Raw genomic sequence first — 11,221 nt, 5'->3', positions numbered from 1 at the left:
TCAGTCTGGGGGGGGAGGTCAGTCTGGGGGGGAGGGAGGTCAGTCTGGGGGGGGAGGTCAGTCTGGGGGGGAGGGAGGTCAGTCTGGGGGGGAGGGAGGTCAGTCTGGGGGGGGGAGGTCAGTCTGGGGGGGGAGGTCAGTCTGAGGGGGGAGGTCAGTCTGGGTGGGGAGGTCAGTCTGGGGGGGGAGGTCAGTCTGAGGGGGGGAGGTCAGTCTGGGTGGGGAGGTTAGTCTGGGGGAGGGAGGTTAGTCTGGGGGAGGGAGGTCAGTCTGGGGGAGGGAGGTCAGTCTGGAGGGGGGGAGGTCAGTCTGGGGGAGGGAGGTCAGTCTGGGGGGGGGAGGTCAGTCTGGGGGGGAGGTCAGTCTGGGGGAGGGAGGTCAGTCTGGAGGGGGGAGGTCAGTCTGGGGGGGAGGTCAGTCTGGAGGGGGGGAGGTCAGTCTGGGGGGGAGGTCAGTCTGGGGGAGGGAGAGGTCAGTCTGGGGGAGGGAGGTCAGTCTGGGGGGGGGGGAGGTCAGTCTGAGGGGGAGGGGAGGTCACTCTGGGGGAGCTGCAGGTGGGGGAGGTCAGTGTTATAGGAGTCATATTGATAAGGTGCACCTGTAACCTGACTGGTGGTGCAGTTGGCTCTAACACTACGCTTTTTAATTTAGGATGTAGTTAAGGTTGACTTAACGACTACTATCCACTCGACCACCACTAATGAAATACAAAACGAAGCTGTTGAGCTTCTCTTTACTCTGTCCTGTAGTTTGAATTGTTGTAGTCGTTCATTATTGGTTGTACGCCTTGATCTTTCTCAGCCTCAACTATAAATCTCTTTGGATTAAACGTGTTTAATGATTGTTTAGTGAAATGTCATCGAGTTATTTCCATAATAATGCTTTGACGAGACAGTTCTTGAAATATAAAGCTGTTTATGATGTTGAGGATGATAATATGATGATAATGATGATGAGGGTGAAGATTATGATTATGATTTGAGTTTCTGGCTCTCTCTCACTCACAGAACCCCCCCGACGAGACTCACAAGAAGAACAGCGTCCGCCACAAGATGGTGTCTCTCACGCTGAAGAAGAAGTCTAAGATAACAGTGGAGGTACGGCAACATTTCAACAACTTTTAATGCTTCACCACGTAACTTTCACTACGAGTTTGCTCTGAAGCAGCTAAGTTACCTCATGCCTGTAAAATAAGAGCAAATCCAATTCCATTTAATTTGTACTGACCAATGGCAGGACAGTACACTGCGAGGACTTGACACCAAAACTAATATTGAGTCAAGTGGAAAACCAACGTTGTTCATTGGTTTCATGAGTGACATCACAAATAAGAAAGGTTCCTTGAAGACATAGTTGCTGGCAGGGGCGTAGGAATGAGTTTAACATTGGGGGGGACACATATCGGAAACCTGACAGATCCGGTATAATTTTTAGGTGGGACAAATGCGCCTGTCTCCGATATTGGAGGGGACTCGTCCCCTCCGTCCCCCCCCGGTTCCTACGCCCTTGGTTACTAGTACTTGCGTTGTTGATTCGTTTTTTTGTCTCCATGGTATTGCCAACATCGTCGCCGTGCCAACGCTCTCTGGCGCTGCTATACACACTCTGGCCACGAGAGGGCGCCAGTGTGCCCAGTGACTTAGCATCGTTAAAAAACAGCAGCCGTCTGTAACAGAAGCCTCCACGTCCTCAGGTCACCAAGCGGCTCCACGACGGGGAGTACGGGAACAGCATGCTGGAGGACCGGCCCACCTCCAACCTGGAGAAGCTGCACTTCATCATCGGCAACGGGATCCTGAGGCCGGCCCTGAGGTGCACACACGCACGCACGCACGCACGCACGCACGCACGCACGCACGCACGCACAGGCACACACACACACACACACACACACACACACACACACACACACACACACACACACACACACACACACACATAGTACAAGGACGCCCACATGCACACACGGACGCAAACACATACACACGCATACCCGGACGCACACGCACATGGACGCACAAACCACACCCACACCGATGCGAGCACACACACCCACGCACACGCGCGCACACACAAATGCACATGTGCACAAACACACAGACACACACAAATGCACATGTTGATGACACACAAACACACTCAAAAGCATCTACACATGGACGTGTGTAGGAGTGTGTCCTTGTTTAACACTCTAACACGCTCCAATCTCATTATCACATCAACACGCTCACACTTCATAAATGCAGCTGCAGTATTTGCATGATGTGACGCACTGAGAAAATGACCTTTTTTAAATACATAGAAAATTGCTTTTGCTAAACTAAGTGTGAAAAACAGAAAAAAATTCAGTATATTGAGTAATATATACTGTGTGTGTGTGTGTGTGTGTGTGTGTGTGTGTGTGTGTGTGTGTGTGTGTGTGTGTGTGTGGACCAGGGATGAGATCTACTGCCAGATCTGTAAGCAGCTGAGTCAGAACCCGTCCAAGAGTTCCCACGCACGGGGTTGGATCCTCATCTCGCTGTGCGTCGGCTGCTTCGCCCCCTCCGACAAGTTCCTCAAGGTCAGCAGGCCTCTGGGGGTCACAGGTCACAGGTCACAGGTCACGGGTCACGGTCTCATGTAGTCACACGGCCTCATGTACTCACACTCTCTGCGCCTGTGTGTGTGTGTGTGTGTGTGCGTTTGTGTGTGTGTGTGTGTGTGTGTCTGTGTGCGTTTGTGTGTGTGTATGTGTCTGTGTTAGCATGCGTGCGTGTGTGTGTGTGTGTGTGTTTGTGCGTTTGCGTGTGTGTGTGTGTGCGTTTGTGCGTGTGTGTGTGTGTGTTTGTGTGTGTAGTACCTGAGGAACTTCATCAGTGGAGGACCCCCGGGCTACGCCCCCTACTGTGAGGAGAGGCTGCGGCGGACCTTCGTCAACGGGAGCAGAACCCAGCCCCCGTCCTGGCTGGAGCTCCAGGTACCAGACACACACTCGAACCCAGTCCTGGATCCCAGTTGGATGTGTTATTACGTTAATTAAATGTCTGGTGGATTTGCATTGCTTTAAAATAATGTTCAGTAATGTTTCAAAATGTATATGAAAAGAAAAAGACGAAAGCCAAAATAAATGACTTATTCTCCTCTCCTCCTCTCCCCCTCTCCCACACTGCCACTTCTCTCCTCTCTTCTCTTCTCTTCTCTTCTCCTCTCCTCTGCCCCTTTCTTCTCCTCTCCCCCTGTCCTCTCCTCTCCTTTCCTTTCCTCTTCCCTCCTCTTTTATCGTCCCATCTCCCATCCAATCCCATCCCCTCTCTCCTTCCCTCTCTCTTCCTTTCCTCGCCTATCTCCTCCTTTCCTCTCCTTCATCCTCCTCCCCTCTGTCCTCCTACCCTGTCTCATCTCCTCCTGCTCCCCTCTGTCCTCCTACCCTGTCTCATCTCCTCCTCGCTCTCTCCTCCGCTCTCTCCTCTCCTCCCTTCTCTCCTCCTCCTCTCCTCTCTTCCCTACCACTCCCTCCTCCTGTCCTCTCTCCTCCCCTCTTTCCTCCTCCTCTCCTCTCCTCTCCTCCTCTCCTCCTCTCCTCTTCTCCTCCTCTCCAGGCCACTAAGTCCAAGAAGCCCGTCATGCTCCCGGTGACCTTCATGGACGGGACCACCAAGACGCTGCTGACGGACTCGGCCACCACGGCCCAGGAGCTGTGCAGCGCGCTCTCAGACAAGATCAACCTGAGGGACCGCTTTGGCTTCTCCCTCTACATCGCCCTGTTCGACAAGGTGAGCCCCCGGACACTGGAGCACCTCAGACCTGGGACACCAGGGAAGAAACGACCCCCATCAGAGTAGTGACTGAACCCGCGCTTCACGTTGGCTGATTTGTGTCCAAAATGCTGATTAAACCATCGGACCGTGGCGTACGCACAGCACGAATCACAGTGAGCAAATCGAAAAATCACTCAGAGTCCCTGACTGAGGAATTGTTGACACTTCATTTTGACATTCGTGTTGATTTGGCGATTCAAGTCCTGTATTTGTCGTGGCTTATTCAGTGGGTCCCAGGGGCTGAGCGCTGAGATGCTGCGTTCAGCTCAACATTGCTCCTGTTCCTCCAGCTAGACCACTAACCGCTCCGGCTCGTCTCCTCGAGCACAACCAGTTAGAAGTAAGAAAGGGTTCTTGCTCATCCTCCTCCTCCTCCTCTTCCTCCTCCTCCTCCTCCTCCCATTCCTCCCCTTCCTCCTCTTCTTCCTCATCCTCTTTCTCCCCATCCTCCTCCTTCTTCGCCTCCTCCTCCTCTTCCTCCTCCCCTTCCTCCTCCTCCTGCCCGTCGTCCTCTTCTTCCTCTTCCTCCTCCTCCCCCTCCTCCTCCTCTTCCTCCTCCCCTTCCTCCTCCTCCTGCCCGTCCTCCTCTTCCTCTTCCCCCCTCCTCCTCCTCTTCCTCCTCCCCTTCCTCCTCCTCCTGCCCGTCCTCCTCTTCCCCCTCCTCCTCCCCTTCCTCCTCCCCCTCCTCCTCATCCTCCTCCTCCTCCTCGCCTTCCTCCTCCTCATCCTCCTCCTCCTCCTGCCCGTCCTTCTCTTCCCCCTCCTCCTCCTCCTCTTCCTCCTCTTCCTCCTCCTCCCCCTCCTCCTCTTCCTCCTCCTCCCCTTCCTCCTCCCCCTCCTCCCCTTCCTCCTCCTCCTGTTTGTCCTCCTCTTCCTCCTCCTTCTCCTCCTGCCCGTCCTCCTCTTCCCCCTCCTCCTCCCCTTCCTCCTCCCCCTCCTCCTCTTCCTCCTCTTCCCCCTCCTCCTCCCCCTCCTCCTCCTCCTCCTCCTCCCCCTCCTCCTCCTCCTCTTCCTCCCCCTCCTCCCCTTCCTCCTCCCCTTCCTCCGCCCCTTCCTCCTGGCTCCGCCCCCCAGGTGTCGTCCCTGGGCAGTGGGAACGACCACGTGATGGACGCGGTGTCCCAGTGCGAGCAGTACGCCAAGGAGCAGGGAGCCCAGGAGAGGAACGCCCCCTGGAGGCTGTTCTTCAGGAAGGAGATCTTCACCCCCTGGCACGACCCCGCCGAGGACCTGGTGGCCACCAACCTCATCTACCAGCAGACCATCCGCGGGGTCAAGTTCGGGGAGTACCGCTGTGACCGGGTGAGCGCTGTTTATTAAGGCTGTCATCTCTGTGACAGGGTGAGCGCTGTTTATTAAGGCTGTCATCAAAGTGTGTCTTTGACAGGGTGAGCGCTGTTTATTAAGGCTGTCATCTCTGTGACAGAGTGAGCGCTGTTTATTAAGGCTGTCATCAGAGTGTGTCTGTGACAGAGTGAGCGCTGTTTATTAAAGCTGTCATCTCTGTGACAGGGTGAGCGCTGTTTATTAAGGCTGTCATCTCTGTGACAGAGTGAGCGCTGTTTATTAAGGCTGTCATCAGAGTGTGTCTGTGACAGAGTGAGCGCTGTTTATTAAAGCTGTCATCTCTGTGACTGGGTGAGCGCTGTTTATTAAGGCTGTCATCTCTGTGACAGAGTGAGCGCTGTTTATTAAGGCTGTCATCAGAGTGTGTCTGTGACAGAGTGAGCGCTGTTTATTAAAGCTGTCATCTCTGTGACAGGGTGAGCGCTGTTTATTAAGGCTGTCATCTCTGTGACAGAGTGAGCGCTGTTTATTAAGGCTGTCATCAGAGTGTATCTGTGACAGAGTGAGCGCTGTTTATTAAAGCTGTCATCTCTGTGACAGGGTGAGCGCTGTTTATTAAGGCTGTCATCTCTGTGACAGGGTGAGCGCTGTTTATTAAGGCTGTCATCTCTGTGACAGGGTGAGCGCTGTTAATCAAGGCTGTCATCTCTGTGACAGGGTGAGCGCTGTTTATTAAGGCTGTCATCTCTGTGCCAGGGTGAGCGCTGTTTATTAAGGGGGTCATCAGAGGTGTTGTTTGGAGGTTATCTCTGTGATCATCATCTGCGCACCTATTATTGCTCGTGCAAGATATTAGCAATGCTTACAGAAGAGTTCAGATCTGCTGCTTCATTCCACTTAATTCAGTGCACTAATCTAGATATCTCTCTCCTTCAGGGTGACCTTGCAGAATTAGTTTCCTTGCATCCATTTACATAAAAATGAACTCCTCTTTTCCCTGCTCTCCAACGTCCCCTTCCTCCTCTCCCCCTCCCCCCTCCCCCCCCCCGCAGGATGACTTGGCAGAGCTGGCCTCCCAGCAGTACTACGTCGACTACGGCTCGGAGATCCTGCACGAACGACTGCTCAGCCTCATCCCGTCCTACATCCCCGACCGCGAGGTCAGCACCGCGCGCACCGTGGAGAAGTGGGCCCAGCTCATCATGGCCGCCCACAAAAAGGTATCACACGCTGGGGTGGGCTCTGCCACAACCCCCCCCCCCCCCCCCCCCCCCCCCCCCCCACACACACACACACACACACACACACACCCCTCCAGCTACTTCTGGTGAACCTTCTGGTCCAAACTATATGAAGAACTAAGTAAAGAATGGAGGAGACTCTGCTTCGAATCAGGCCTACCCGTTTTGGCTGTGTCGTTTTTTTAATGTAAATCCAACCTACACAGATATTTTCCAAGGGATTTTCTAATCCCAAGAACAAGTGAGTAACATGTTAGAGCTATTTGGAACAATTTCATAGGAAAATGAGAAAAAGAGGGGAGGGGGGGGTTGGATGACGAAGATGAGTGAGGAAGAGGATTACCGCTCCTGAGGTTTTCTGTACACTAAGGGATGTGAATGTCACTTGGACACTCTAAAACCTCCCTCTCTCTCTCTCTCCCTCTCCCTGACCCTCTCTCCTTCCCTGACCAGGCCATCTACACCCAGAAGAGGTTTGACGCTCAGAAGGTAAAGGAGGAGGTGGTGGACTTTTCCCGCCACAAATGGCCGCTGCTCTTCTCCCGCTTCTACGAGGCCTTCAAGTTCTCCGGTGAGGCTCTTCCAGACGCTCCCTGAAGAACCACGAAGGCTCTATCGCTGAGATGAAACTGTCCAAACATTACGCCCCATGTCTCCTCCCCCCAGGCCCCAGCCTCCCGAAGAACGACGTCATCGTGGCCGTCAACTGGACCGGGGTCTACTTTGTGGATGAGCAGGAGCAGGTCCTCCTGGAACTCTCTTTCCCAGATGTCATGGCGGTCTCCAGCAGCAAGTGAGGACTGTTGGGAGTTGTAGTCCATTGTGAACTCCGGTCCAATCATCGGATGACTTTGATGCTTTTTCGTTCTTATCGCTTTCCACAAACCTATTACTTCTCCACAAATCTCTTTTCGGCAATATTGTCATTCCCGGGTAACCGTCATTTCCATAATATGCATCTTCCTGGTTTTATCTATATCTATGGGGCTCTTCTCCTTCTTTTAATAAAGGTTCCTGCCTAAGGCTCTCTCTCTCTCTCTCTCTCTCTCTCTCTCTCTCTCTCTCCTTTATCTCCCCCCTCTGTTCCCATCCTGTCCTTAAACGCCGCTCTGTCCTTTTCACTCCCATCCTCTCAATGCTTCGGGTTCTGTTTTTAATCTCTCCACCCCCTCATCTATACCTGCCATCTGGGCTCTCTCCCTCCCTGCCCACGGCTGGCTGTACCACGTTATTACTCTTGAACTTATCTCCATCTCTCTCTCTCTCTCTCTCGCTCTCTCTCAGGGGAGGGAAGCTACAGGGCCAGAGCTTTACCCTGGCGACCATAAAAGGAGACGAGTACACCTTCACCTCCAACAACGCAGAGGACATCCGTGACCTTGTGGTGACCTTCTTGGAAGGCCTGAGGAAGAGGTCGAAGTTCGTGGTGGCCCTGCAGGATAACCCCAATCCAGGTAGGTCCTTTAAATGGATGAATAGAGGATAGTCTTCAGGGGAGGGTGTCTCACTCATTAATAAGGTGTATTTAGTGTTATTTAATTGCAAAAAAAATATGCCCAATTTGCAGTATGACAAACTAAACCTTAATGTTATTTCTAACCTTTATTTTGAAAAACATTTACACTTTCCCTCCATAACCAGCGGGGGAGGAGTCAACATTCCTGAGCTTCCTGAAGGGAGACCTGATCCTATTGGACCAGGACACCGGGGAGCAGGTGCTCAACTCTGGTTGGGCACATGGGATCAACGAGCGGACCAATCAGAGAGGAGACTTCCCCGCTGACTGCGTCTATGTGCTGCCCACAATGACGAAACCCCAGCCGGATATAGTGGTATGTTTGTCCATCTGTCTGTCTGTATTTGTCTAAATCTGTGGGTCTGTTTGATTTAATTAAATTTAATTTAATCAAATAAATGTTATTCTATTCATTGTATCTTCTATTTGTATTAATAATATTCTTATTAGCGTAATTCCATATTCTGACCAATCAGGCGCTGGTTACCATGACACCAGACCAGCGCCAGGAGTCTGTGCGTGTGTCTCACATGGCGCTGCCCGACTCCTCTGAGAGGATGAAGCCATACACACTGGAGGAGTTCTCCTATGACTACTTCAGGTACACACACATGCACACACGCACGCACGCACGCACGCACGCACACACACACACACACACACACACACACACACATGCACACACATCGCAATACCCTCGCACACACACAAACACACACACATACATGCATATCAATACAAGCACACACACACACGTGCGCACACACACATGCACACACACACACACATGAACATGCATGCACACACACGCGCACACATACACACACATCAATACACACACTTATACACTTTAACACACATATTCACGCACTATACATTAACATAGCTTAACACACATTAACACATATTAACATACATTATTACACAACCTTTTAAGCTCTACTTCTCTTCTCTCTCTCTCTCTCTCTCTCTCTCTCTCTCCCCCCCCTCTCTCTCTCTCTCCCCCCCCCCCTCTCTGTCTCTCTTTCTCCACCCCCCCCCCCCCCCCCCCCCCCCCCCCCCAGACCCCCTCCCAAGCACACCCTGAGCCGGGTGATGATCACCAAGAACCGGGGGAAGGACAAGCTGTGGAGCTGCACCCGGGAGCCGCTGAAGCTGCCCCTCCTCAAGAAGGTCATCAACCACGAGGAGCTGGCCCAGGACGCCTGCCTGTCCTTCATCGATATCCTGCTCCACCGGGGGGGGGGGGGGGGCGGGAATATGAAGAGAGAGAGGGAGAGAGGGGGGGGAGAGAGAAATATGAAGAGAGAGAGGGAGAGAGGGGGGGAGGGGGAGAGAGAGAGGGGGGAGGGGGAGAGAGAGAGATTAGGTCGTGGTGTATTTTAATAAGATGTAGAGAGATATAGATGTAAAGATCAGATTCAAATACAGATTTGACACCGTAATGTTAACACCTCGTATTACCAAATAACTATATGGTTGTTTTAAAGTGGGAAGTTTGAATGAATCCACATCCTCATACTCTTGAGAGGCTTGCTTTCAAAGCTCCATGTTTGACATGGTGAATGTTCATCTCAGAGACTATCTTCACTGGTTTAATCCGAGATAGGTCTAGAATCTAACTTTTGTTCCGTTTGTCTAAGTTAATTTAAAAAGTTTACTTGAAAGGTTAACTCCACAATGTACACAATGAGAAAGAGGGGGGACAAAATGCAACAATAGAGAAAGATAAGATGGGTAAACCCATCGCACTGCTGTAGTCCTTGACGGTGTCCCCACCTATGATGAAGTACATGGGCGACTACCCGTCCAAGCGGACGCGCTCCGTCAACGAGCTCACCGACCAGATCTTCGAGGGCGCGCTGAAGGCAGAGCCTCTGAAGGACGAGATCTACAGCCAGATCATCAAGCAGCTCACCGACAACCACGTCAAGTAGGTCATAGGTCAACTACGTCAAGTAGGTCATAGGTCAACCACGTCAATTAGGTCATAGGTCAACCACACTTTTCTATGCAGGCACAGTTTTCAGGAAAATAATATTTTGATTTAAAATCTATTGAAGTGCAGACTTTTCCTGTTTTTTTTTCTAATGAATATCTTATTGCAAGTGTTGCCCCTGATTTGCTGAAAGGAGTGTTGACACCTGCCACATGACATCACTCTTCCCCTTAGTTTAGCGAATCATAACATCCTACTGCAATAGTCGGTGATTCTCTTCAGCTGGTCCTGGGGGGCTGTCTGAGTGATGGTACATGGTCACTCTCTCATGGGCTCTCTGTACAGACTGTCTGCCCAGCATTATCCTAATGAGACCTCTGTGCCTCACCGCTGAGCGGCTAGCTTGGTTGCTGCGCATCAATTGGTCGAGTTGTTCTGACCAGGATTTATTGTGTGTGTGTGTGTGTGTGTGTGTGTACAGGTACAGCGAGGAGAAGGGCTGGGAGCTGCTCTGGTTGTGTACTGGTCTGTTCCCTCCCAGCAACGTCCTGCTGCTTCACGTCCAGCGCTTCCTCCAGTCCAAGAAGCACCACCCACTGGCTGGGGACTGCATGCAGAGACTGTACAAGGCCCTGCGGTCAGGCATCCATCCATCCATCCACCCGTTCATCCATCCACACATTCATCCGTACACCTGACCGCTCTTACAAACCTCCCATCCATCCCTCCATCCATTCCCTTACCCCTCCATCATCCACCCACCCATTCATCGTTCACCCATCCATTCCTCCATCCCTCCATTCGTCCATCCATCCCTCCATCCATTCCTTTACCCGTCCATTCATCCCTATCCATTCTTGCATACTTAATATTCAACCCTCCATCCATGATCCAACCGTCCACCCATGATTAAAAATAATTGATTCCAAATCCCTTCATCATCCATCTAATCACAATGTGCTGTATACCTATTTCATGTGGGTTGACCTTCACGTTTTGTGGATTTCACTGTTGTCGTTGTTGTGGCTGTCGTTGCCGTGGCAACAGGAGTGGATCCAGGAAGTACCCTCCTCATCTGGTGGAGGTGGAGGCCATCCAACACAAGACCACCCAGATCTTCCACAAAGTCTACTTCCCCGATGACACAGACGAGGTAGGAACATTTACATATCATATATACATCACAGACTTTCACCGTCATTGTGTATATGTGGAAGGTAATGGTGTGTGTGTGTGTGTGTGTGTGCGTCCGTGTGTCTGCAGGCGTTTGAGGTAGAGTCCAGCACCAAGGCTAAAGACTTCTGTCTGAACATCTCCACCAGACTGCTGCTCAAGTCCTCGGAGGGCTTCAGTCTCTTCGTCAAGATCTCTGATAAGGTGAGGAACTCACGGCCTGCGTCCCAGCCAGGGGGCTCTAGGGGGTTTCTCCACAGTGGGC

At 52.0% G+C, this 11,221-nt stretch overlaps 1 protein-coding gene across 1 annotated transcript in view; it reads left to right on the top strand.

The window, feature by feature from the left end:
- The window catches only part of LOC307073245 (unconventional myosin-VIIa-like), a gene marked incomplete at its 5' end in the record, with an annotated part of 34,537 nt that overhangs the window by 18,909 nt on the left and 4,407 nt on the right, over positions 1-11,221 (top strand). The window contains 17 exon segments of the mRNA XM_079732950.1: positions 1,008-1,097; positions 1,694-1,812; positions 2,437-2,563; positions 2,840-2,959; positions 3,582-3,755; positions 4,875-5,102; positions 6,140-6,307; positions 6,782-6,899; positions 6,995-7,121; positions 7,613-7,782; positions 7,970-8,160; positions 8,321-8,445; positions 8,909-9,068; positions 9,626-9,777; positions 10,265-10,420; positions 10,831-10,936; positions 11,047-11,160. Coding sequence (XP_079589076.1) covers positions 1,008-1,097; positions 1,694-1,812; positions 2,437-2,563; positions 2,840-2,959; positions 3,582-3,755; positions 4,875-5,102; positions 6,140-6,307; positions 6,782-6,899; positions 6,995-7,121; positions 7,613-7,782; positions 7,970-8,160; positions 8,321-8,445; positions 8,909-9,068; positions 9,626-9,777; positions 10,265-10,420; positions 10,831-10,936; positions 11,047-11,160 — 2,445 coding nt within the window.

This window comes from Pollachius pollachius, assembly GCF_949987615.1.
Source record: "Pollachius pollachius genome assembly, chromosome: 3".
NCBI lineage: Eukaryota > Metazoa > Chordata > Actinopteri > Gadiformes > Gadidae > Pollachius > Pollachius pollachius.
This window is presented reverse-complemented; position numbering and strand designations above follow the sequence as displayed.